This window comes from Hippichthys cyanospilos, chromosome 7, assembly GCF_059441005.1.
Source record: "Hippichthys cyanospilos isolate Australia breed blue-spotted pipefish chromosome 7, RoL_Hcya_1.0, whole genome shotgun sequence".
Taxonomy (NCBI): domain Eukaryota; kingdom Metazoa; phylum Chordata; class Actinopteri; order Syngnathiformes; family Syngnathidae; genus Hippichthys; species Hippichthys cyanospilos.
In genome coordinates, this window is record NC_142375.1 from 15,426,968 (window position 1) to 15,454,514 (window position 27,547).

General features: G+C 37.9%; 2 protein-coding genes and 2 long non-coding RNA genes across 7 annotated transcripts in view; 2 read left to right on the forward strand and 2 right to left on the reverse strand.

The window, feature by feature from the left end:
- gne (glucosamine (UDP-N-acetyl)-2-epimerase/N-acetylmannosamine kinase) lies at nucleotides 1–19,746 on the forward strand. 2 transcript variants are annotated; one of them, XM_088418634.1, is made up of 14 exons: nucleotides 1–158; nucleotides 9,987–10,055; nucleotides 10,930–11,078; nucleotides 12,318–12,564; nucleotides 13,526–13,733; nucleotides 14,433–14,585; nucleotides 14,748–14,960; nucleotides 15,071–15,158; nucleotides 15,887–16,097; nucleotides 16,265–16,394; nucleotides 16,493–16,714; nucleotides 17,790–17,972; nucleotides 18,201–18,317; nucleotides 18,545–19,746. In XM_088418634.1, exons 2-14 carry the CDS (start codon nucleotides 10,005–10,007, stop codon nucleotides 18,778–18,780), a joined length of 2,208 nt encoding a protein of 735 aa, XP_088274760.1. In that variant the 5' UTR covers nucleotides 1–158; nucleotides 9,987–10,004; the 3' UTR covers nucleotides 18,781–19,746. The 2 variants fall into 2 exon arrangements, with proteins under 2 accessions (XP_088274760.1, XP_088274759.1); XM_088418633.1 differs by lacking the exon at nucleotides 1–158 and adding an exon at nucleotides 6,044–6,210.
- LOC148421230 (uncharacterized) lies at nucleotides 9,781–15,420 on the reverse strand. The gene is made up of 4 exons (XR_015866064.1): nucleotides 14,737–15,420; nucleotides 14,109–14,199; nucleotides 11,666–12,549; nucleotides 9,781–11,323 (listed from the first exon to the last, which is right to left on the reverse strand). It is a non-coding gene; the product is annotated as an uncharacterized LOC148421230 (long non-coding RNA).
- Nucleotides 17,679–21,908, reverse strand: LOC148421231 (uncharacterized). Its single transcript, XR_015866065.1, has 2 exons — nucleotides 21,839–21,908; nucleotides 17,679–20,660 (listed from the first exon to the last, which is right to left on the reverse strand). It is a non-coding gene; the product is annotated as an uncharacterized LOC148421231 (long non-coding RNA).
- Nucleotides 20,320–27,547, forward strand: part of clta (clathrin, light chain A) — a 10,730-nt gene continuing 3,502 nt past the window's right edge. Inside the window, exons 1-5 of one of the 3 annotated variants that reach the window (XM_088418636.1) lie at nucleotides 20,320–20,624; nucleotides 21,134–21,162; nucleotides 22,105–22,222; nucleotides 22,954–23,065; nucleotides 24,919–24,972. In XM_088418636.1, coding sequence (XP_088274762.1) covers nucleotides 20,447–20,624; nucleotides 21,134–21,162; nucleotides 22,105–22,222; nucleotides 22,954–23,065; nucleotides 24,919–24,972 — 491 coding nt within the window. In that variant the 5' untranslated portion in view covers nucleotides 20,320–20,446. The remainder of the gene's footprint in view (nucleotides 20,625–21,133; nucleotides 21,163–22,104; nucleotides 22,223–22,953; nucleotides 23,066–24,918; nucleotides 24,973–27,547) is intronic. The other 2 variants (XM_088418635.1, XM_088418638.1) reach the window with 2 other exon arrangements.

The following is a 27,547-nucleotide window of genomic DNA, read 5'->3' on the forward strand; positions in this document are numbered from 1 at the left end:
ACTTGTGGAAACTCGGAAATTCCCCTTTCACCACACTGCACCTCGAACCGCTTACTTTGGCGAAGTCTCCAAGGGCAAAATAGTAAAGAAAAAGAGGTGATCACGCCGGCTGGCCGGCAACCACTCCGCACTGAAGTTCTCTCTTCGGATAATTGAAGGTAATGCGAGCCATTCTCCAGCTTTTTCCATTGGCTGTAACTAGTGTCGGGTGGTAAAGTTCTGCTATTAGCGTAAGTTAGACATTCTCAACCCAGTTAAGTAAGGTGTGGTGAATCAGCTCTGCTAACTGTGACACTTCGAGTCCGTTAGGAAGGATGGTTCGTTGCGAGCACGCAAAAAATATACGCCTCACTTCATTGAAATATCAAATCATTTCATGCTACGTGCTAGCATAAATCTAGCACCGACGGTTCGCCGTAGTTGCATTGCTATGACAGCCGCATTCATCGTTCTTATCAGCCGATCAAGGTTCTCAAGGAGACAGCATAGAAACGCCTTTTTATGTGCTGCAGCAGCAGCACAACACATGACGCGATAAAAAGCGAGAAGTGTTTATTGGCCTAAGTACGAAGTGACATCTTTAGCTTGCGTCCACTTTGCGTTGGCTTGCAGCTCGCACTGGCCCCGTCACGCCACTGTAGACATTGTGGACAGACGCTATGACGAACCGATTCGATACAATTAACTTTATGGATAAAATATCAAAAATAACGTTCTGGCTTCGGTCTGCAATTCACTTGTGCATAATCAAAACTGAAATGCTGTACAGCTTTATTTTTTTTGTTTTTATTTTTTTTGCTGTACAGCTACTCGCAACGTCATCTCCTACGGTGAATGACGTCACATTTGTTTAGCGCGTCAGATATCAGTACTGTACTGTAATACAAATCATGACATTACTGCCTGTTTGTCATTTAATTGACACATTAGTACATATTATACCATCGTTAAAGGTGATGGGAGTTAATGAGCAATTTTGTTTCAGAAGCATCTATCAAACTGCCAGCCCTTCGCATTAATTAGTAAAGAAAAGTTGCCCTTTCACCTGTGACTTAATCTGCAACTCTTATTTTGAGAGATCTATTTAAGTATAAATCTATTCAGGTATATAAAGAGGTATAAATGTATAGAAGAAGTGTGAAAAAAATCCTCTAGGCCACAGGTGTTGAACTCTGGTCCTCGAGGGCCGGTATCCTGCATCTTTTCTGGTTTCCTCTGCCCAACACACCAGATTCAAATGATTAGATTATTAGCAAATTATGCAGGCGCTTGAAAATGATTCAAATCATTTGAATCATGTGTGTTTAAGAGAGAAGGTATGAAAAGATGCAGGGAACCGGGCCTCGAGGACTGTAGTTCGACACCTATTCTCTAGGCCAGGGGTGGGCAACTCCAGGCCTCGGGGGCCGGTGTCCGGCATGTTTTCCTGTTTTCTCTCTCAAACACACTTGAATCAAATGATTAGGGTTATTCTCAAGCTCCAGCAGAGCTTGTTGATGAGCTAATGGTTTAAATCAGGTGGTTTAGGGAGAGAAAACTGGAAAACATGCAGGACCCCGGCCCTCGAGGGCTGGAGTTGCCCACCCCTGCTCTAGGCTATCCTCAAAACAATGGGTATGAAGCAAGGCACAAAATAACCACATAATAACGTCTTTTTTTTTCCAGTGCAAAGAGCTCTTGTACAATATTCATTATTCAATGGCAATGAACATTAAGTGCAAAAAGTTGTTTAGCATTTTTTTAAATTGTATCTTATTTTTTCCAAAAATTCCTTCTAACAAAACTTTCTTTGTCCTGCATATACTGTACTGTAATTCCAAATCCGACCAAAACATACTAGGCCTACTTCCGTTGTATAGCGTAGTATAAGACTATAATACCATTTATATGAAAAATATATACTGAATGTTTGTGTTTTTTTAGAACATTTTGAATTCATAAAACAAAACAAAAAAACTTTTCCTTGGACCACCAGTTGGCCATACCCAAACCTTTGAGAAGCAATTAGTGTGCAGTACAGAAATGCAAATGCCATGTGCACAGTCATTCTGTTTGGAGACATTTGTGCACAGTCATTGTTTTCAGACATTCTCCTACAGTTCTTCTGACCGTGCTGTACTTGGGATGTAACTAAGTTGCAGTGTTTCGTCAAACTTGTGAGTTTTTAAGACCTAATTCTGATCTCGAATGTGTGCAAATAGTAAATGACAAACTACATACCATCACACTGGAATCTGAAGCTGCTCTCACACAAGGTGTCTCAACATTTTTCCTGGCTTGCTGTCCTTTCTAAAAGTTTCCTTTTGTAGAATGGATGGTTGAAGTCGACTCGGGACTTTGCTGGCTTCCAGTATAGTATCAAAAGAAGGACACACATACTATGTCTCGAAGCATCTTATATTATCTGAATTACATCTGTGTGAGCGGACATTTTACACAGCAAACTTCCCCTTTCAGAAAGTTACGTTTGAAAGGCCTCGTTGTATACATTCATCCTCTACAGTTAATCCTTTAATCAGCAGTCTTAACTGGAATGTTGCATGAAAGTGGTTTATTTGACTCCTGGAATTTGGGAATTGGATGATCATGTTTGCAGTCTGCTATATATTAGCCTGTTTGCTTTACAGTCTAGGTTATTGTTGTCTTTTGAGTCGGAGGGAGTGGGCAGAAGCGTTCTACTCATAGATCAGTTCACTTCCTTCCTCTGGCTGCTACTGCTTCCTCCTCCTGGCCAAAAAATTTAATGTGAATGGTTGTCTCTATTTTATTCTATTCTATTTGTAGCTTAAGAAGTATTAAAATAACTTCTAACAAACAAAAAATAAAATGTACTGATGATTTAAAATGGTGAAGGTGACATGGTTTCAAAGTCCAAGTAGGAGAGTATAACTTTCAGGAATTTCTACTTTTATGCCAGTATGAAACTCTCAGTCTCTTTTCACATATTAGCCAATTATAATGGACACTTGCCGCACTATGTAGCACCACTCCTGCCTCTGCTTTCAAACTCAATGAAATAATCATTTAGAAGAAAGATCAACATATTTGCTGGTTGCACGTGATTAGATGAAGAATTTACTTGCGCCGTCACGCGTTTTCATCATCATTTAGGGGCACTCTGGAGCCCTCCTTTACAGTAATGATTGTAATGAAAGTTGGCCGGCTTTGTCCATGGGTGTTGCTAATATGTAATATTGTACATCATGGTTCTCATGTGGTTTGGATTTATGAACAATGTTGTCGAAAAGCAAGTTCGCTTGGAGCTTTGTTTCTTGAAAAACTGCATTGAACTCTGGCGTGGTCTTGTTTTGTCAGTCTCATGCATGACAGAATGTCACAATTGTGCCAACAAAAAGACACACCACTTCATAGCATGATGTTTACTTTTCACAGCGTGTCAGTATTTTCCATTCTATTGAGTGGGAAAATATGTATAAAGACACACCAGAACTTTGGGTGGAGTATGTGTGTATACTCTATGGTCGTGATGAACCTCCCTAAAAATGGGTTCAACCAAATCCTATTTTGTTCTACTCCTACCAGTGCAAAAGTTGGTATAAAGCCCAGATAAGATGTAAACAGTCATTTCCTTGTTCCTCATACCTCCCCCTATTCTTCTCATGGACTGTCATGATTCTTGCTGAGCCATAAAAATGATGTAGGCCTACAAAATTGTTAGCTAGGGAGGCAACTTGTGATGAACTTGTCGGGAGTCAACTTTACCATGGGATTGGGACAGTACATGAGAAAAACGTTGACTGGAGCAAACAGGGAGCGGCCTTGTGCATTTGGAAGAAAAGAAAAACCCTCCGTGTTTTCTTCCACCCATTTGTAGCTGGCGTCCAAAATGGGAGCGGTAGAGGAGTGGGTGTGATTCTGAAGAGCAGCAGGGCAGGATGGACTTCCTTGCCTCTTACTCCATTTCACCAATGATTTTTATAAATGCACATAAGAACCAAGTAAAAAAAAAAAAAAAAATCACCATATTACCCACCATCATACAATCAAACAGAAGACCAGCTGTGTTTTTTTACAATGTTTTTATAATGGGATCCAGACACCTGTGAATGTTCGTAATCAATCAAGTATCTGAAGCTTTTATCGTCTCAAATTATACAGTAGCTAATTGTCAGTTTATACCTTCAGTGATTTATTGGAAAATATGATTGCTTCGTGCTATGACTGTCGGAAGATCATGTGGGGAAAAAAAAAAAAAAACTGTCTAGTGAAATTTAATTGTTTGGGGGTGTAACACTGACCAATATTTGCTTAGTCATTAAAAAAAAAAGACTGCATCCATTCTTGTGAACCTTAGTAAACCTGCTGAGAACCTAACAAATATATTACTATATGATTGGATCGGAAGAATAAAGCAATATTTTCTTATGGCTCTGTCAGTAATTTTTAATTTTCAAAAAAATACAAATTTCCTTTATAAAATTCCCCATAACATGTACATTAACTGAATGAGGCGATATTTTTCAAGGCACAATCAGTCTATTTTCTGAGGGAAATGGCAAAAGTAGTTTTTAAGTTTTCTTAATATAATAAATGATATCAGCAATTTTCTATCAGTTACTGAAGCAAAATATTTTTAAAACAAATGAAAAATAAATTTGTTGTAATTTGTTTGTATCTAGGAGGAATCGGACTCTTAACTTCAAGGAGTACATTTTTCACAGGAGTACTCAAACACTCGCCATATAACATACGTGACAGAATCACCTTTGGCCGATCTGGTGCTTTGGTTCCCTCTGTAGACCCAGGATTGGGGGCTTGACAACTTTTTTTTACAGATCATGTCTTGTAGTTGTGCCATGCATAGGACATAACGCTAAAAACATCACTGTCACACATGCGTCATGCGGTCATACACAACCTGGAAATATTCCATGAAATCTTTTTCCTTTATCACAACGCTGCTCTTTTAGATTGATGAACACGCTCTGCAACAGCTTTGTTTTCTGCTCGGTTTAAAAAGAGCTGCTTTTTGTTTGGGTGAACGTTTAAATGGCTGGGCTGATTGGGCGAGCTCTTCTGCCACAATAAAACTGGGCCTTGACAGCAACCTCACTTTGTGATTTGGCTTTTCTGAACAGACCCTTCTGAGATTTGGGACCTTGTTTTAATCCCTCCACCTTGTATGGCTTTTGTTTCATGTCCATATTCTTTTTTTGCACGCGTTTTGTTTCATCATGCTGTTACTGCCACATTTTCTCCACACAGAAAAAACAAGGATTTTCCAGCAAGCTCATGTTCTCCGACTCCTGCCTTTTTTGAAGCCGCCTTTTCTCAATGTCTACCTTCCATTTTGCCGTTTTTGATGGGTTTCTGATAGTTGACTTTTGCTCTTATGCGAGCTAACCTCTGATGAATAACGAAATAAAGCCGCCTCCAGGTAAGACATTTTATTGCGGGAAATGTAGTACTGTATTGGTGTGTTTAAACCGCCTGCAAGTTGCATTAGGCATGCAGGCCGGTTCTAATAATAAATCAGTATCATCTCGGTGGCCATAGTTAACATTTTTGCGAGCTGGATCCGGCCCGCAGGCCGTGACTTTGACACATGTGCTCTAACATGACATGTCCTTTTTTTTTTGTAATCAAAGTCTAATAGTCTATTGAAGGAATTGAAACAGTAATCATAAAAATGCATTACAAAACACAAAGTAGGTGTATAGTGTATGAATAAATGACGCTTTATAAAGAAAGTCAGTGCTGCAAAAATATGTAAAAACTTAACAGAACTGGGCTAAAGCATCTATAGCTGCAAGTTTATAAATTTAGCTTTGGGGCTGACACGGTTTAACGTTCCTGTTGAAATTTCAGCTTGTAATTTTTTTTTCAATGCTTTGTCTTTCATGAAACATATCAAAACATTGAATTTTGCATATAAGTGTCGTCATTTTAGCGCAGGGGTTAATGTGGTAGTCTTCCTCTGATTCTTTCTCTTCCTTCCACCCGTTCGGCAAATCATAGCCTGACATTCAAATAAGCCCAGCCCAATTGTTCCCCTCCCCCTTCTACTAGCTCATGTACCCTTACATTCGGCCTCTCCATTCTCCTCGCCCACCAGTGCATTTCCGCTTTCCAATTGAACACGTTTAAATAGCAAACGAAATAGACTTGAAGGGTTGAAATACGACTGGGAGAAGATTCTGCTGTGGAGGGATGGAAAAGCATAATGGCTTTGGGTGCAAAAACCCACATGTGAGTCATGTGACATTTTCTCTGCCTTATTCTCTGTCCTGCATTTGGATTTTCGCTCTTCATCCTTCTTGACAGTGTCAGTATCTGCCATGCTCTTAAAAATTCTGCCTGTGCCTGTAGATCATTTTCCGTCCCTGCTGCTTTGTCATCCATGTTTTCCGATTCGCGTGCGTAGCTTCCATCCATCCAATCGTAAAGCCAAGCGCTGGCTGCTGATGCTGTGTTAGAAGAAGTTACAGTTTAATGAATGGGAGACCGGCTCCATCACTGTTTGATTATACCTCGATTGGGTTACGTGTGTGTGTGTTTTTGCATGGCTATACTCGTGAGAACCGTTTTTAGGTTTCTTCCCAGATAGTGAGGACTTTGGAAAAGTGAGGACCTTTAGTTCTGACCTCTTTTTTTAGGGTCATGACTTGCTTTTAGAGTACAGGTTTGAATCTGGCTTGGGTTGATGTTAAGGTTAGGCTAGGAAATGCATTCTGTCAATGGATGTCCTCACAAGTAAAGGTGTACAAATGTATGTGTGTGAGATGTCAAAAGATACGTAGAGAAGGTAAGCAGCAGATGCCTTCAATGTTTTGGACATGAGAGAAACTATGACAAGTTAGTCATATATCCCCTCTGCCCTGTGGGAATGGCTAGCAAAGAGCTCAGTGGAGACCTTCTTTGCCTATTTTTAATGCTGTTATACCGCATTCCACCCAGTAACCTCAGTTCCACTGGTATATTCTGTCAAATCATGGTACTATGCTGTAGACACAAATTTAAGATGAGACTTGCCCGTTTACTGGTAAAAAAAAAAAATCTGCAAAATGATGACTTTCACTAAAGTGAGTTTACAGTTATTTAGACAGACATCCAGAAAGAGGCAAACACGTTCCCACTGTAACCATTATGGCAGACAATTGTGTCTCCAGTCAAAATAGCTTACCAAAAGCAAAGCTGATGATTTTATTTTGTGCCTTAGGTAGAGATTCCGGTGGTCAGGTTGGTTTGGCTGCCGACTAATCTGTCATTGGCCATGACACAATGAAAACAAATTTGCTCTGTTAATTCAAACAAAGCCAAGGACACTGACTTGTTTGCTGAAGTAAAAGTTAATGTGATTTGACGACGGTTGAAAATGTGCAAACATGTTTCTGACTGTTCAGTTAGTCGTCATTAAAAAAATATTTTTGTTAACTAAATTGGATAACTTTATAATGTTACTGTGTCATACCTTAATGAAAGCTTTTGTTATAACGTAAGTAATATGGTATTGATAAATGAATAGCCAGAAAACAAAAATGCAGCAGTCAATTCACCCCAAACATCTTACGTCACAGTTAGAAACCGAATCCTTGCGCATACGTGTGTTTTAAACATGTGTGTCTACTTAGTCCATTTTAACTTCTAGAGGATGAAGGATGTCCTCAACTATTTAAATTGGACTTTAATCATTCTAAAGTTTAACGAACAATGTGCATTCACTTGGGCTGGATAATGAATCAAATCAATTTGAATAATTTGCCAGTATAAACAAAAAAAACAGATTTAATAATTCGCTAAATAGTGAATTTGAGATTTTGCAAAAGTGGCAGAATACTGGATGGCATTTAAGGCCTAGTCCACTTATTAGGCCAGTTTCAGCTGACAAAAGTTATTTTGTCTGTTTTTTGTTCTTTTTTATCACCAGAATAAGTTTTGCAACTTTTAGTCAACGATACAACGTAACCCTATAAATGATTGTAGCTTTTGATACTGATAAGAAATTGTACGTAAGATGGAAAACTTGTCATCACTGTTTCATTGACGTCGCAATGGTATGTTATTCCTTGACCAAACACTCTTGTTCCACACCTACTTGCACCATTGTCCGGGTATTACTCAAAAGCTCAAAGCTAGAAAATGTAAAGTAAACGCAGGCGTTACTGTTTAGTTATGTCCAGTCTTATCAGGGCTTGTGGATCCAGTACAACCTGTTCTTTTGTATAGTTGTGGACACGTTTTGTTTTTGCATCATCTCACTATCCTGAGGTCTTTCTTTCTTACTACAGTTACTGTTTGTCATATACCGTGTATTATTTTAGTGACGGCGATTCAGATTCAGAAGAAGACTGAAAGTAATGAGAAGTTCATTGGCAAGGCAACTTTATTTATACGGCACAAGGCAACCCACTGTGCTTCACACAACTAGGAGCAGAACACCTAAAAGCATTTACAGACAGAACAACTGAAGGCGTTTGCAAAGCAAAGAGCAGAAAAGTAGCTTACTAAAATTACTTCAATGAATGGCCTATTAAAAAAAAATACGCATACTGGAGAGTAAAAGGTATAGTAGTGGGTGGGGTTGCATTATGCATCCACTAGATAAAGCTGCACTAAAGGGAATGTATTAAAAGCAATCAGCTAAGTCGTCAAACTTTATTCATCGAATATAATTTTTATTAATACAATATAAGCATTTTAACAACCCCCAAAATGAATAAACAGCTGTCTTATTTTAGTACTATTCAAAGAAATGGGGAAAAATACCTTTTGATTATATTAAGACTGTTTAGATGAATGCCAAAATTAATCAAAAGTTTAAAAGAACATAATTATGATTAAATATTAAACTTAAATATGTTAATCAAATTGCAACCAAAAACCTTAAAATATATATATTTTTTATTTATTTAACCCTTGGGGGCTTGTGAAAAACCGTTCCCTTTTTTTCTTCAAAAAATATCTCTGCTTTTGGGGCGTCATAACAAAAGCAATATTTTTTTTTTACTTTCAACCGCTCAAAATATTTAGTGGCACCAGCCCATATCTAGATTAAAAAAAACAAAACAAAGACATAGCCCCTTTATAGACAATAAAAGCCTAAATATGCTAACAGCAAAAGTAACGATGTTGTACTCATGTATGTAAAAACAAAATACTTGTAAATCATTTCCTATGACATGGTTAGAGCGTTGAATATGTCAATAAGACATAGCAATAGAATTTGTTCATGCATGCCCAGTTTTTGACAAGGACAGTTTTTCACTGAACATGACACATCACATTTGTTTGGACAAAAAAAATGCTCGACTTTTGAGGTATCGTCACAAAGGCGACTATGATTTTGTTTTTTACTTTCAACAGCTCAAAATATTCAGTGACATCAGACCTATCTATACATAAGAAGATTTCAAAAAAGCTAAGCTTTTGGACAATAATAGCAGAATTATGCTACTAGCAAAACAAACTGGTGATTATCCCAGCTGGCTTCAGCAGTAGGCAGGGGACACCTTGAACAACCATTCACGCACACAATCACACCTAAGGACAATTTAGTATGTCCAATTCACCTGCCATGCATGTTTTTGGAGTGTCGGAGGAAGCCGGAGTCCCCACACAGGCTTGGGGAGAACATGCAAACTTCACACAGGAATGCCGGAGCCAATTGGACTTCAACTCAGGTCCTTTTAACTGTGAGGCAGATAGTTATAGTGCTATCATCGAGATGAGAAAAGATTGTGCAGAAAGCAGCTAGTTGATATTTTTTTTGCAGTTTTACAGCATCTTGATGTTCCTCCAAAATTTTGGAGACATCAATTTCACTTACTTTTTCTCTGTTTAGTTGCAACAATTATTAGTTGTGGGTTACTTTGGTAATTCACGCAAAGACTCTCTTTTGTGTACCGTTCTATTTACTTTCCACTGAAAATGAGATTTTTTTATGTATTCTGTGTGTGTTTGTGTCTGTGCGTGTGTGTGGACTGTAAACTGAATTTGAACTTTGCTTTTTTTTTTTTCTTTTCTAGGAGCTTTACTACAACAGGATGCAAAGCCGGGAAAAGCTGAAAAGAGAAAAGATGGATGATCTAAATCAGGTGTGACAGATTACCTAGTAAACAACATGTTCAAACATGAAATTGTTTACCATACACTTTACCAAGGCTCTGCAACCGCATGTGGCTCTTTCATCAATCTGCCGTGGTTCTTTGTGATGGCAAGATAATAAGTACTTCATCTAAATTAAATTCTAGTCGTATGATGGTTATCTAAAGTCATTGTAAATATATTAAAGTAACGTTGTTAGATCTTAGATGTCAGTACAAGTCCAAATTTGGAAATCACCTTCAAAATCAAAGTTGAACCCTGCAGCTTTTTGTCCAGTGTGAAAACCTGCAGTTTTTTTTTCACTAGCTATCAGGTGGCAAAACAAAAACAAAACAAAAACGCTATGGAAGTACAGTATTGACTTTGATTTTGACCTTCTATTTTACTCACCACCAGTGGGCACTCTCCACTAGTAAACATAATCAAGCATGTTACTGTTATGCTGGTGCAGTTTTTTAATAATCCAAGTGTGTCGGTGTTATGTTGACAATATCTTGGTGCTGCTCTTATGCATGGAGGCATGTTCAGTCTGCATTGAAGACATAATGTCGCTGTAACCGGGCAATTTGAAAAAAAGTTTTAAAGAAAACAAAATTTATAAAACTTCATTGAACCATCTTTCTGCATAAATATCAGATCTTACGACTTGTGGCATTATACTTTGATGTGGCCAAGTATGACAAAAAGATTTTCTCTTCAAATTTTATTGTTACATCTTAAGCCAAAAAATCCAGTAATTAAGAGAACAGTATCTCTGCCGTTGCCACTTTTACTCTGGTTTAATTACACAATGTTCCAAAAGATGCTTGTTTCCCTAAAAACCCATTAGTGCATCAAGTAATGTGACTTTGTGCATTGGTGTAGTGTAAGAAGAGGCTGAGGGTCTGTGTGGCAACATGCAACAGGGCTGACTACTCCAAACTGGCCCCAATCATGTTTGGGATCAAATCCCACCCTGATGACTTCGACCTGGATGTTGTGGTCCTTGGCTCGCATCTCATTGACGATTATGGGTAAGACACACATGCAACCTTCCATATACTCAGAGGTGCACTTTTTCTTTTGTGGGTTACTCACATGAGTTCCAGGACGTAGTATTTGGTACGCACCTTTTCTTTCATTAAAAACTGTCTTCCTCAGTGTCTACGATTCTCAGTGTCCCCCACACATTAGCAGCACACGTCTTTGTGCGCGCACAGCCACCGTGTCCTCAAAAAGTTTCTAGTCCAATGAAGTCAGAGGTAACTCTCCATCAATTCTAAAGTAAAAACGTAAACAATCATCTTCATGCCTTCATAAAAATGATGCGCAGCCCCGAGAGCCAGTCCAAGCCGCTTCAGGAAATAAATATTCTCAAAATAGAAAGACACGGAATGTGTGTGCTTATCTTTATAAAAGACAAGGGGAAAATTATCACTTAGAACTTGTGTTGTTCCTGGAGTTTGTCTCGTAATGTAAAAGGAGGGCGATTAGCTATTGCTTCTCGATTAGCTTTTTTTTTTTTTTTTAACCAACCATACCTTGCGCTACATTCACATGCTCTTTTCACTTTTGTCAAATAAAGCATGACTGAAAATTTTTGAGCCAGCGTCACACCCACCTGTTTTGTCTGTTAGCTGAGGACATGAGCAGTTTATCTTGCACCATGTGTAAGTTTGTTTCAAGCCACGGGACATCTTGGAGCCACTTTTCAGGGGAAAAAAAATGTTCAGTTCAGGCTCTGTTGTCCTGGGTGAAAGTTAGACAGGCAAGCAAATGCGTGGAGTGAAGCACCCGACGTTAAGTTATCAGTGATTTCTGTCGCGCATGTGTACTGTACAACTGCACACCTAAAATAAAGCTTTACTGTGATCCCTCGCTAACTTGTTACCATGTCTGGTCAGGTACAGGCTTCACTTTAATTCGATGTTGGAGCACCAATCCTAGGGCAAGTCGCTCCCCCCACGTTCCCGGACCACAGCTAAGGCATGGAAACGAGAAGGGACAGTATATTTACGGTATAAGGTTTAACAATTTAAGATTTAAAGTTGGTCTAAGATATGTCAAGTAGAAACACTTTTTATGTTTAAAAAATTCCGGAACCCACATACACATATAGGAAAATTCCTCGGGTGTGGAGAGGGAGAATTGAGGTGGGGGGTCCTATAGGGATTCATTTTTACGGGGGTTTTGGTCCCTATTACTGCCAAAAATTGGTGATTTCTTTATATACTTTATAATCATTTAAACATTGTTTTCTGCCTATGTCATAGGAACACTTTTCGAATGATTGAACAGGATGACTTCGACATCAGCTCCAAACTGCACACGATTGTAAGGGGGGAGGATGAGGCAGCCATGGTGGAGAGCGTCGGGCTTGCTCTGGTCAAACTTCCAGATGTCCTCCAAAGATTGCGCCCAGACATCGTCATTATCCATGGAGATCGTTTTGATGCACTGGCTCTAGCAACGTGTGCTGCACTGATGAACATTAGAATACTTCACCTTGAGGGAGGAGAGGTGAGAAAACTCAATGCATAATTGAAATACCATCACCAAGGCCAACTAAAATACAGTGGTATAGTAGGCCTACATCTTAATTAAAACATTCTACAAGCACAAACTTGGTCATTGTTTATCGCGTTTAGAAGCTGATATTAAATATAGAACAGCAAATGAAAAGAACAAAAGATAAATATATTTGTTTTGGCGTTCTCGGTTGTCCCTTAACAGCAGTTCTCGTACTGACCAGGGGAAATTGACAGCAAATTGTACAAATAATAAAAGAAATTTGATTTAGAGCAATGAATGTAAAATAAATGTTGCATTAATGAAAATTAACTAATTCAAATCAGACATTGCTTTTGAGTTATGGTTCTACATCTTTATATGTATAAAAAAATTAACTCAAGAAAAAGGCCTGGACAAAAATTGTGTTACCTCTCGAGAAGACTGTAAATAATTTGACCAAAGGAACATCGGTCTGCTCCCGAGTGCCGTCAATTCCCAGCATATACATTTCTTATTTGTGATTGCATTTTTTATATTTGTGTTTTTCTTTTGGTTTGTTTGAATTTGTTTTGTTTGCAGTTATTTGAATTTCATGCTCTTTTTCTTTGCATTTGTTTTGTATTGTAAATGTGCTTCCATTTAGTTTTTGTGATTGCTACTTTTATATTTTCAGTATTTTTCTTTTAACGCTTGCAGTTGTTTTATTTGTTTGCTTGGCTCATTCTTATGTTTGTAACATTTTGTCATTTACAGTGCATTTGCCCATTGGCCGCTGTGTTCTCTTTTGCATTTACTTTGTTAGCATGTAGATTATTTTACCTTTCATCATAGAAATCATTATAGAGTGAATGTCACCTTTTTAAATGTATTGCATTTTGCATTTAGAAGTCTGTGCTCTACAGGGTTACATTCTATGCCGTTTTGGACTTGGTGTACACAATATCAGGTCTTATCTGGGTTATTTTCTTAGGTGAGCGGCACAATTGATGACTCAATCCGTCACGCCATCAGTAAACTGGCCCATTACCATGCCTGCTGTACACGAAGGGCGGAGCAACACCTCATTTCCATGTGTGAGGACCACTCACGTATCTTACTGGCTGGCTGTCCCTCCTACGATAAACTACTGTCCCCTCATAACAATGAAGATTATTTGGATATCATCAAGAGCTGGTTGGGTATGTCTGACACATAACTGTCATTGTCTCATTGTCTAGGTCCGGAAAAGTATGGAAAATGGGAACCATTATACCTATATGATTCTGTTTTAAAAATTGATCTGCGTTGCTTTAAATCACCTAGATGTGCTTCGACTGCACAATGTTTGTTCGTGCTTTACCACAGTTTTGGTGAACACCCAATTCAAAGTGGCTCAAAAAAAAAATGTTTATTTTTCAAATACATATACTCCCAAGAGGCTGATAGTTTGCTACAAGTTACATGAGCAATAGATATTAAGAAAACTATCAAAAATGCTACATTTGAGCAGCATCTTCCACAAATAAGGATTTAAGGTGTGCTGATGAGGAGCGTACATGACCATGTACCTTTACCTGCATCTTATAGTCCAGTGCGGCTTATCCGTGACATTTGTTTTTTCTCAATTTTTCCTGCTGCGGCTTATATACCAGTGTGGCTTATAATCTGGAAAATATGGCATAATGTGTAATGATAAATGCTTGTTCCATGAATACAGTTATTGATATAATAGATAAAATAATGTATATAATATCATTCTTAATAAAGAATTAAAATCATACACATCTATTTTCTCAATTCTAAGACTGAAATTAAGGTTCTGGAAAAAGTATGGAATCTAACTGTCCAAATAAAGGCAGACCATTTATCTGTTAATTTCTTTTAAATACATTTTACAGGCGAGAATGTGCGGGATCATGACTACATCGTGGCATTGCAGCACCCAGTCACCACTGACATTCAACACTCCATAAAGATCTATGGACTCATGTTAGATGCACTTATCTCCTTCAATAAAAGGACCCTCATCCTTTTTCCCAACATTGACGCTGGTTAGTATTATAAATTACTGTTGTATGCATCGCTTTTATTTTGCCAAACGAGCTCCACAAAACAGAAAATTTTAAACTGTCTATGTCTATATAGATAGACCCACAAGCCATATTGTATACATTCTCGTGTTTGTCATACTGTAATATTTACCCTTTGTACAGGAAGTAAGGAAATGGTACGCGTCATGAGAAAAAAGGGCATTGAGCAGCATCCCAACTTCCGGGCAGTAAAGCACATTCCCTTTGAGCAGTTCATTCAACTAGTGTGCCACGCCGGCTGCATGATTGGAAACAGTAGCTGCGGTGTGCGAGAGGCCGGGGCCTTTGGCACTCCTGTCATCAACCTGGGAACAAGACAAACAGGCAGAGAGACTGGTGAGAATGTGCTTATCATGTGCATTTGCCTCTTGAGTGGCCCCTGCTGTTACCAATACTACTGGACAATCAGGCTGTTAATTAGAAAATTGTTGTTCCTTTTCTGCTAGGTGAAAATGTTCTGCATGTGAGGGATGCTGACACTCATAATAAGATCTACCATGCTCTGCAGTTGCAGTTTGGAAAGCGATACCCCTGGTAAAACAGCATTTTTTTTTTTTTTTTGTTCAATTGAAAACTGCATTGTATTATCCTTAGAGCCCTAGAACACTTATCACCTGGGGTTACTGCTTAGAATTTAATTATAGCTTCTGCCATCATACTGCACCATTGATAAAAGCTTTTGCTGAATGTTGCTATTCATTGTTAAGGCCGTGACTTTATAAACGCATTCAGAAAGCCTTCAAAGGGATACTGTAACCACAGGCAAAAAAATATTACAATAAAATATATATTTGAATGTAAAAGAAATACACAAATTTAGACAATAATTTAATTATATTTGCAAATTTATATTAAATTACAAATGCTGTATAGCAGCAATTTACCTCAATTTGAGTAGTCCTCCGTTTGTTTTTCTTGTTTTTTTTTTTTTTTATTACTTGGATAGCTGCATTCTTTTTCTCAAGGATGATGAGCTCACGCATAGCTAAGGTTGAACTTAACTTAAATTTAACAAACTTTACGATACACATTTGGCAGCTTGGGCAGATAGAAATTGATCTGGTTATAATAAACACTAATGAGTAATGTTTAGTATGCTACTCCAGGATAAAAAATGCATACTGTAATAGGACAAAGAACCGTATGTGGTATCTTAAACTTGAGGGCTCTCAGGGCCTCTTATTATACAGATTAGGATTATTGCTCTTAATTTCGGAGGTGATGAATGTTTGAGGCACCTATTAATATTCTCACCTTTTCAGTTCCAAGATCTACGGTGATGGAAACGCTGTTCCTCGCATTCTCAAATTCTTACAATCCATCGACCTGAATAAACCCCTTCAGAAGACTTTCTGCTTCCCTTTGGTGAAAGACTCCATATCTCAAGACATTGACCACATTTTGGAGAAACAAAGTGCCTTGGCTGTGGACCTTGGTGGTACCAACCTCAGAGTAGCAATTGTCTGCTCCCAGGTAAGTTGCGCCATTCATTTAAATTCGCATTTATAAATTAGGATTCTTGGATAAATTCTAATTGACTCTATTTGAAATAAATGATGTGATTAAAACATTATTTTGTCCGCACCCATTCACTATCCTTCTCTTTCTTTCCAAACATGACTGCCCTTTGCCCAATCAAGGGTGTTGTTGTGAAGAAATATACTCAACCAAATCCAAAGACCTTTGAGCCCAGGATGCAGCTCATCTTGAAAATGTGTGAAAATGCCATGCGAGATGCAGTGTCACTCAACTGTCGGATACTGGGTGTTGGTATGAAACAATTACTAACACACATTAACATATGTAAACAATAAGAGCAAATAAGCGTATGTTTTGGGAATATTAACAGCCCAAACATTTTCTTATAGGAGTGTCCACTGGTGGGCGTGTAAACCCACAAGAGGGTGTTGTACTGGACTCCACTAAGCTAATTCAGGAGTGGACATCCGTGGATTTGAGAACACCCATCTCAGATGCCTTTCATTTGCCCGTCTGGGTCGACAATGACGGAAATTGTGCAGCCTTAGCTGAAAGGAAGTTTGGTCATGGAAAAGGAGTCGAGAACTTTGTCACTGTCATCACAGGAACAGGTGAGGTCCTAAAGGGTTGCCTCTCGCTATATACGGTAATAATTGCATACAGATCTGACTATTCTCATTGCACAGTATATCTACACTGTATATCTACGTATCCAAATATACTGTATGAGATAAAAATCCACATTGTCGCTCAAAGGGTTTTCAAAGGGTTCAAGGTCTGGACGTTGAGATGGTTATGGGTGGAGCTTGATTCTGTGTCTGGTGAAGCATTTAACCAGTTTCAGTATGATAGCATGTTTCCGCAATAAAACAATGAGTTTATTTTGAGACTTTTGATACATTTTAACCAGGTGTGCTAATAATTATAAAAAGGCAGTGTAAGATTTTTAGGGCTGCAGCTATCAAGTATTAAATTAAATTCAAATATTGAGTATTCTGTTAAAAAAAACAAAAAAAAACAAACGATTGTTCTTTTGACTGGTAGAAAAAACAATAACATAGTGAAAAACGATTATGAACACAAAAGACCGAAAAACATCAAAACATTTCTACCTAATTTTGAATGACTAAATTTTTATATGCATATATATGTATATATGATGATCACATTTTGAAAATTTTTATATGTATATATGATGATCACATTTCGAAAACATTGTTTCACTTTTCGAAGCAACAGGCGCCGTGCAATACATTGTCACAGTAATTACATTTGGTTAAGGTTTATTTTGAAGTTGGCCTTCTCACCACATTTCAGCATGTTTTACTTTCATGCAAAGCATTGACAATTGTTGCTGCAATTGGCTTGACATGTTTTCTGACGTGTACACTAATAAGCAGATGTCTGCGGCAAGAAAAAATGCCTCAAGCATTTTTTTTCAACCAAAGTACTCGAATTATTCTGAATCATTACAGACCCAAGCATTTTTCATGGCTCTTGTCTTTTTGATTTCTTTAACAACAATATTGTTTGTCTGTTAAAGTGATGTATAAATAAAGTTGAATTGAGACTTGATTTGTCCTTGTGTGTATTTAGGTGTGTTACCAGAACTTAATTGTTGAAACGGTATCAATACAGGATGCATAGATTTTAATCCTACTCATTTTTAACTTTGGACTGTGAAAGGTATCGGAGGAGGGATTATCCAACAGAACGAGCTGATCCACGGCAACACTTTTTGCGGTGCTGAACTGGGTCACATCATGGTATCGTTAGATGGCCCGGAGTGTTCGTGCGGAAACCGAGGATGCATCGAGGCTTACGCTTCTGGCCTGGCCCTGCAGAGAGAAGCCAAAAAAATGAATGATGGTGAGTGACAGTTTGATTTCATCTTATTTTTGAATGTGGTGAGGCTAACTAAATGTTCTGCATTTGCTAATTAATAATACAGCAAAAGAAGTGAAAATGTAGAGCTTTGTCAAGATACTTGCTTCAACAAACTGCAATGCGTAGAGGATCTGGCAGGATTGTGATATGATATTACTGACCTGTATGTAATAATTACTGAATGGATTAGAATCTGTGGTGTTTTTTCAGATGAACTGCTGAAAGGCGATGGATTGTCTCTGAAGCTCTCTGAGCCCATCACTGCTGCTCACCTCATTAGTGCGGCAAGGCTGGGGAATGCCAAAGCTGAAGAAATTCTCAATAAGGGTCAGAACTTAAATGAGCACACCTAGACAAAAAATTGAATGTTCTCCTGTTTGTTTCTGTCAGTTGCTTTAGATTCATTGTGACATGAAATGATGCGTATTCTTAGAATGCCAAAGAAAATTGAATGCATAATTTTCTGGAAAGCTTAAAACAAATGAGTTTGTGCATTGTCAGCAAATAGTTAATATACATTCCTGGTTTAATTTTATGCCTGTTTCTCTCTTTAGCCTCCACAGCGCTAGGTGTGGGCATCATCAACATCCTGCACACACTCAACCCTTCACTTGTGATCCTATCTGGCGTCTTAGCATCCATTTACGAAGAGCCGGTGAAGCGCCTCATTGCTAGTAGAGGCCTCTTACCGGCTCAGAGCACCAAAGTGGTCACGTCAGACTTGGAAGAACCAGCTTTACTAGGAGCTGCCAGCATGGTGTTAGACTATGCCACAAGAAGGACTTATTAAAGAATGCACAGTCTTTGTCTCTTCGTTCATTCAGGACTAAAAGACTTTGAAGGAGATGTTACAATATCTGCATCTCTTTTTGTGTGTGTAATGTTTCTGAAACAGAACAAATTCTCAAACTGCTGACAGGTCATCTATCCCAAACCAAATTTTGACTGGATACTTGGGTCAAGCGGAGCCATTGTGTTTCTACATTTAGATCAAATCTTTTGATTGCTTTGGTTTAAAAAAAAAAAAACAGATGGTTTTGTTTTTACTAAAAATATGCAATAGTTAGCTTACAACAGGTATAAATTTGCTTACTTATGCCATTTAATGACATTGTCATTAAATATCATTGATATGCTTGTTTTGCTCGTGACCAAAATTTTGCTGGATGCTGTGTTTATTGATCTCATTCACTTTTCTACAAATTTTTATATCCTGCTGAAATGATTACTATTTAGTTTCGTAGTTCTATTTCTTATCAGAATATGAAGACTTGGATGAGGGAATTCAGATTTTAGATGGTGGTCTCAAAGTCTTGAGTTGTGATTAACCTCATATTGATGTAATTTAATTATTAAGTTATAGACTGAAGGATGGTTGCAGCGGTACACATTGTACTGTGTATTTTTTCTTAATAATGTACTGCCTTTGTTTTTTGGTCAATGACAGTAAAACTGAACAAAGAATTATTTACATTTAAAGTGTTTACTATCTACCTTCAAGGTAGAAATCTAACCATGTCTCTTTTACACAATGAGTGTCATCGCAGACTATTCAGTCTTGCTTTTCAGTTGACCTGAGATATCCATCCATTTTCCATTGCCTCTTATCCTCACAAGGGTCGCAGGCCTGCTGGTGCCTATCGCAGAACTGACATTTTTGGCTATTGTACCGCCACCGCCATTTTTTTTTTTTTTACATAATTTCACATCCATATACGTGTACGTAAATAAAGTGAAATAAAGAAGATATATGTGAGTTTGTAGCGATATATATTTTTTATCATTGCTAATCTGAAAGCACCTTTAAAACGTGATCATAGGAATTGCAGAGAAATAGAAACTCAGTACCCTCAGTCAGGTGCCTTTACTGAACAATAGGACACCGTACGGGCGGTTAAATAATTAACTACTTCGACGTGTTCTTTTTTTTTTTTTGCTTTTTTCCTGCGCTGGGCCAACTGTTTGGCGCTTCACCAAGAATGGGGTACATCTGCTAAATCGATTCTGAGTCTGACATGTAAACTGGTTCATCCACTCTGTGGGGGCTACGTACAGGTGAATTTAAAAGAATGCAAAAAGAAAAAAATATTAGGGAAGGAACCACAATGTATTGGATCTATACAAAAAAAAAAAAAGTTTTATTTTGCATTTGGCAAAACGTGACAGCGGAGCATGCGTTTTTAAGTTGTGACAGCCAGTACAGGTCACGAGCCTTGCATCCTAGGCGGGCATTCGTATTTGATTGGACACTGGTTGAGATAGCGCTTGCCTGATTGGTTCATGAACTAATCAATCAGTAGCCGCGGCTTTCTATTTGCCACTCTTCCATTTCCGTTTTGTCCATAAGCTTCGTTTTTTTTCTTGCGTGTCCTGTCCTTCCCTTTCGGCTAATCGCTCTCAAGCCAATACCTACACCTGCTTAATAATTGTACATTTACGACACATTGAAAATCAACATGGATGATTTTGACATGCTCAACTCACCGGCCGCTGGAAATGGCGTCGGCTCAGACGAGGATCCCGCTGCGGCGTTTTTGGCCCAACAGGAGAGCGAAATCGCGGGGATTGAAAACGACGAAGGCTTCAGCATCCTGGACAGTGGAGAGGTGCCTTCGTCGCTGGCAGATTCCAACGGTGGGTGACTGCCGCACCTAATCTTGCAAAGCTTTACTTTCAAATTATTGATAAAAGTTGATTAATTGCTGTCATGCAGTCACACAATCCCAACTTGTGCATAATGAACTACAGGGCTAGCTATGCTAAGCTAACCTGACCCTGACTGTATTGCCAAATAAAATCACTAACGTCAAACACTGTTAAGATAGAAAACATAAAAAATGTCCGCCGTTTTTGATGGCTTTGTGTAATGTTGAGCGCAGCAATGAATAAAGTCTAACAAGAGCACGACGACGATGTCCATTAGTAAATGCCATGATTGTCGTTGGACATTGAGCCCATGTCTTCATATAAAGTGATTGAGAGGATAGCCTTGAATTCCAGTGGCATGAGAGCGTCTTTTTTTTAAGGTCGATTGTTGAACTTCGTACTTGACTGATCATATTTTTGCAGAGGTGATGTAGATTTTAAAGAGCCTTGTCTTGTCTGCTCGGTTTCTAACGCAATATTTCCTGCTGTCTTCGCAGATGGTGCTGTCAATGGAGAGTTCCATGGGGTAATTAGTCCTGGCATTAGTTTTCAAAGATTATTACCACTTGTATATTTTATTTATTCATTGTTAAGTTCTCGATCTTAAATTGTCACGCCAGATCATCAAAGTTTTAATGGTTTAAGTGTATCCAAAAATCTGAAAGCCAACCTGGTATTTTTTTAGAGCAAGCCAGTTTAACGTGTTCTTTATTTCTCAATGGTCTTATAAAAAAAAAAAAATCACCACAAGAGGAGCATGCAGTCAGACTTTTTTTTTTTTTTTTTTTACCACAATTCCATTAGGTATTCTTCAGGTTGAACCACCACACTGAAGTTTGCAACATCAACATTAATTATACCACTGAAACCATCTGCCAATCAATACAATGCCTTTTATATTCCCTTTACACTTGTACACTGATACTTAAATGGAAAAGTGGCTGTTATGTAGGACTTTTTTCCCTCCTTTGATGCATATCTGAAATTCCAAGAATTATACCGTTTTTTATTCAGTTTTAATGTGAGCAAGTACACAAGTAACATTGTCCAACAAATTATATAACATAATTTTTAAGGGACTTGAACTGTGCTGATTCTGGATATGTTTTTTTTATGGATCAATCTTGCTCTCAAAGCTTTTATATTCACGATCATCAAGATTGTTTCAGAAACTTTGCTTTAAAGTAGATGAATGCTTGAACCTTCCCAGTTTCCCTTTTCCTGCGCTGTCATTGCAACATTGCTGCCTTTTGCAGTGTCAGGACTTCCTTGCCCTGTAAGAGCAGAACAAGAAATAGCATTGATTTGTTTTACAGAGAAGCAACAGTATACTGTACACTTTGCCAAGTGTACTGTTGCCAGTGACGAAAACTGCATGAAATAAATCAGCACGTCCTAGGTGGTAGCTGGAGCGGTCAGAATTGTAAGAAGTATCAGTTGTCACTACTTTGTATATCATGTTTCTTAGGAAAGCAACGGGCCATCTGATGCCTATGCAGCAATTTCCAATGCAGACCGCCTTCAGGCAGAACCTGAAAGCCTTCGCAAATGGAGGGAGGAGCAAAGAGAGAGGCTGGAGATGCTTGGTAAGACCAGAAGAGATCCATAACATCTAATGGTTAATGATATTCCACTTAATGGTGTCAGAAATGCAAAAAAAGTGGGTTGCATCACTATCAAATCTTTTTTAACTCAACTGTTCTACTCACTGTTTTTCGACCAATTGACCCCTCCCTCCAAATGTATATATATATTTTTTATTAGCAACTGTAGATTGTTTGTAGTGATGGGTTATATTATTGGATAGTGTGGACCTGGCTTTTTGGGAAGTTAACAGATTTCTTTTTGTTTTGGGAAGCTGTTTTTGCTAATATTGTCTTTAATGAAAGCCCACTCACGATTGAATATGCGTTTTTAAGCACACAAACAGCATGAGCCATTTGGCCTCTAGGTGGTGCACCAAGACAAAAAATGGAGCTGTATACCAATGCGGTCTTTGTCTTCCTTCAAAGTACTACTGTGGTATGCCAGGTCCGCTTCACAGTTTTAATATTAAACTTTTTTTTTCTCACTCTGTGGCTGCCATACGTGCATCTGCAAGAAAGGTTCGTGTAAAAAAACTTTAAAGATATCCTTAGAGCTGAGGCGGGCATTGAACACCTTGGTTACAATTCTCCCCACCTGTTGTGTTGAGGACATTGTCGCAGTCACATCACATGCGGCTTGACACTTTTTGGAAGCTTCACAGTACTTTGCAGATTGATTATCTGGTAATATTACCCTCCTGAGTCAACATTCTGCATACTTTCCTGATCAGATGACAACTCTCGCAAGCAAGAGTCTGAGTGGAAGACTAAGGCCAAGGTGGAACTTGAAGAGTGGCATGCCAGGCAAAATGAGCAACTGGAAAAAACTAAAGCCAATAACAGGTACTTTTTAACCATCATGGCTTTAATCTCAGTAGAAACCTTTGGAAATCTCAATCCAACTTCCGTGTCAACAACACATATCCATATCAAAATTTAATATCAAAATTTATATTTGACTCTGGCTGTAAACAAATTTATGAGATGGAAGATGGTTTCAACTGTGTATTAATTATCATGAAATGTCACATGACCAAACAGAAAACAAGCTTCAGGTTGTTACCCAAGCTTTGAGCACGTATGTCTTTATTCATTTATTTTTTGAATCGCAAACCAGAAAAAAAATATCAAGCTAAGCACACACCTTAATTCAACAGCTTGTCAAAGGGGTGAATTTGTATTTGATTTCAGTACAGAATTCTTTCACCTGTTTACTTTCTGTTTTAGTTCAGGGACTACCTATTTGGTCAATAAAACTAAACAGAAAATTATGACACTTTAAAAACAAAGGGTACTGTATATAATTTTAAACTACTTAATAATATGTAATGTTTCTATGTAAGGTGTATATCATATGTACAATGACATAAGTGGTCCTTGGTGTGTGTACTGAAGAACTTCCAATTTTTACTTAAGTGTAGAAAGTGTTAGGCAAGATTGTGCCTACCTTTGTAAGGGGTTTTTGTTTTGTTTTTTTGAACGCATCAAAGATATAAATATTGTTACTCTGATTTTTTTTTTTGGGGGGGGAGACACGATTCAATCATATATATATATATATATATATATATATATATATATATATATATATATATATATATATATATATATATATATATTTATGTATTTATTTATGTATTTATTTATGTATTTATTTTTTAAATGAGCAAAATTGAACGGCAAGAGCGGTTCAGATCCAGACCACTAGGTGGTGGCAGCACACTTCTTATCCAGCCGCAATCCTTTCACGTTGGTTTACTTGCAGTGGAAGGATGCTATCAATTGGTGGCAGTTATGTTTCGTGAAGATGCTTTGCCGACTGCCACTCAGTCAACCGTATTATTGATGTGTATCCCATGCTTTTGTGGAGTGCAAATCTTGCTGCTGTTTCATACAGGGTTTTTAACAGGACAGTACTGTAAGTTCAAACTTTATGATCATCCACTCAAATTTCCATTAAGATACTATTTCATTTTTATAAGGTTTACATTAATGCTTTAAGTGTGTTTTAGTGTGTTGGCGCCAAAATGGGTTTAACCTAATTTCTGCATGTGTGAGAGAGCACCTTATTGTTGAATTGCATGCATATCCATCCTCTCATATTTTCAGGATTCAATCTATAATGTGTGTCTGTTTGTAAGGTTTGTTAATGCTTGTAATTGAATATTTGTTTACTTTTATCAACATGTTATTTTATTAACTAACTACCTAACTTAATTTGGTTTTATGTTTAATTATTCTAACGATTTAAGTCTCATAGATTAGGTTTATCTGAGAAGATAATTTTTTAGAATAAGTCGAAGAAAATATATTTAAAAAAATGCTAGTTTGTTGTGATACACTTCAATTTATTGCTTAAAAAAATTGGTAAGAACCTGCAAAAATAGATACATATTAAATTGCATTTACAATATTGAATGAATAATAATTCCAATTAAATTTATGAAACTAGTCCAGCTATAGAACATAGTCAAACAATTGTCTTCTTAACCACAAGACATTAATGTCTAATTAAACTGTTTGAGGTGAGTATGAGTCACGCAGTCATCAACTCAAATGGCAAAGCCCAAGACCGTTATGCCATATGTCGGATTGTTCTGCACTATAACACTTGTTTCCATCTTCTTCATTTTCCTGCCGTCTCTCTTCTCTTCCTCCCTCTTGCTGCTTTGCCGCGGGGGCGGATCTTTGTCCAGGGTGCTCGATGAAGATTTCTACAAGCAACCCTTCTCTGAGCTCATTGGTTATGTGTATGTTGCTCCAACTAACATCCTCTCTTCTCATTGTGTGCTTTTTTTTTTTTTTTGCTTGTTTTGCTTTTCTTTTCATTCCCGCCCACGATCAAACCATGTAGCATCATCTTCATCTCCTTAATTACACTAGGACATTGTAGTTTTTCCATCAGTCTTGTATCCCATCCATCATAACGCAGGGGCTTCGCTCTTGTCATCAAGATTGTACATTGCGGTGGATTCCATTGGCATGCCATGAGAGGAATGCTACTGCATGTCACAGCTCACATTCACATAACCTGTTGCTGTTGTGATTTTTTTTTTCTTTCTCACATTGTGTGTGCAAGTTGTCACTTATTTTTTTTACCTAGAAATTTAAATGAAACCAAGGAAATGCACTCATGTAAACTTGTTTTGAAGCAGTTGTGTTATTACATTTGTACAATGATTAGTCTTTGATACATATATTTTGTTTTCCCCCCACAAGCCCAAGTTACAGCTTTCCTGCAATCTAGTGTTTGTCAAATATTTTAAGCCACAGAAGAACTGATACCTACTTGAAGGACTCCGTTTCTCTCGTGCGTTATCGACTTTTAATTATTCTGCGGTAATCATGAATCACAATTACTGCAATTGATAGATGATTGTTTTACAGGTGACCATATAAATTTAATCGGTATTCAAACACAGTTGCTTGCCAAAGCAACAGTACCGACTGAAGAAACTACTAAGTCTTCTGGATTATTTAAAGTCGCGACATAGTGTTCACTGCAAATAGTTTTTGCGGCCTTCCGTTCTTGGTGTCCCTGCTTTTCCAGGCCACTGCGGAAATGCGTTGATTGTTGCTCGGCCTGACAATATCAGGATTGTTCTTAACACCATTCCCGGCTTAATTAATTCTGAAGCGAGACTTGGAGGAAAGGTTTTCACAGGAAGTTTACACAACTGCTTCAAACGGTCGTTAGACCTATGCAGCCTTTGCTTTTTCTGTCTGATGCCTTCAAAGCTTTTCAGCCTGCATTGCGGTGTGCAAAATTACCTTTATACCTGATCTAGATCTGAGCAATATGTAATTGGCAGTAATTTGTAATTGCCGTCTTTAAAAAAAAAAGTGAATAAAATATTGGGGAGCTGCACCAAATTTTGGCCACTGCAAATTTTCAGCTTCCGTAAATTTTTAATCACAACAAGAGGATCAAAGGGCTCCAGGAGTGAAAGAATCACAAAGAACATCCCAAATTCACAATGACATCCCCTGGACCAAGCTCCCCGAAGGGCACGGAAAAACTCAAAATCCCATCTGGTAATGAGAAACCCTGAGAACGGCCTGCAACAGGGAGGATACCCCTTTCTCGTGTCATCAAGCTGAAATAGATGCCGAGTGCTGTAATAACACAGTGCCATATTGAACAATAGGTGCACATTGAACAATAGAGGCACATTGTAAAGATGCTATGATGCCCGAAGCGCCTTCGGTTTGTGGCCGAAATACAATTAAAAACGAAACAATACGTCTGAAGAGAATGTTGTGATGATGCAAAAACCATAGGCAGCAAGTGTCTGATATTCACATGCGCGCCACACAAGAGAAAGGAGATTGTAAACGTTAAAGCATTTTAGCAGGTGAAGTGAGGAGCTTGAGTCAGAACTTGAGTCAGAGCTTGAGTCAGAGCTTGAGTCAGAGCTTGAGTCAGAGCTTGAGTCAGAGCTTGAGTCAGAGCTTGAGTCTTCGCGACTATGTTCCAACTGCCAACACGTTTCTACCAACGTCAACATACAGCTATTTTAAAAAAAAAAAACCACACATTCAGTCGCTGATTAAGGATGCTAAGAAACTGCTAGTTAGTTATGCTCTCATTGTATGATAATGGCTCAAATCTGCATTCTCACTAGCCACTACGTATTTGGTTCTCGCAGCGCATTCAAACCCCGTTGGACATTTTAAACTCAAGAAAAAAAAGGTCAGTCGATGCATTAAACTTTAATAACTGCAAATGTCTAAACAATGGAGCGTTTTATCAATCTATAAAAGCTGACGTATATATCAAGAAGAATGATGGAAGTGAAATTACATAGATATTTTACTTAATTACAATAAATGGTCCATTTTGACACTAGTTTATAAAACAGAATCTAGTAACTTCAAGTTTCTGTCATAATGGTTGCAATTTCATAAATCAAAATAAAGACTAAACCTAAGTTGTGTATATAAATATAACATTTACCACCCCACCCCCCCAAAAATGGAGCACATTAAAATGTATGTTCAATTTGTAAAATGTAATTTAAACAAGCATTAAGAAATTGAACAAGAATAATATTCAGAGTCATTTTATACAGTTGTATTTTCAGAAATCATTTACAGACCTGTGCAGGACGCTGCTTTTGGTTTTACAGCCCGTCTATTGACTGTTGCGACATGATATGTGAAGAAAGTCTCCCCCTTTCATTGTTTTGTCAAGTGGGTTTTGGTCAAACATTTTCATTTAGGTGCATCATCAAAATAACTGACTCTTTTCAGCACACTGAAATTTAGTAGGTCTTTGTTTAACCAGATTTGTTTTTTAGTTATAGCGCACACCTCAATGCAGTG

What these genes read in the sequence shown, in the direction of transcription:
- gne (XM_088418633.1), top strand. Translation starts at nt 6,172, where the DNA reads ATGGAAAAGCATAATGGCTTTGGGTGCAAAAACCCACAT. An exon ending in TTTTCCCAACATTGACGCTG is followed by an intron (nt 14,586 to 14,747) that starts GTTAGTATTATA and finishes CCCTTTGTACAG; the next exon opens with GAAGTAAGGAAATGGTACGC. An exon ending in TTTGGAAAGCGATACCCCTG is followed by an intron (nt 15,159 to 15,886) that starts GTAAAACAGCAT and finishes TCACCTTTTCAG; the next exon opens with TTCCAAGATCTACGGTGATG.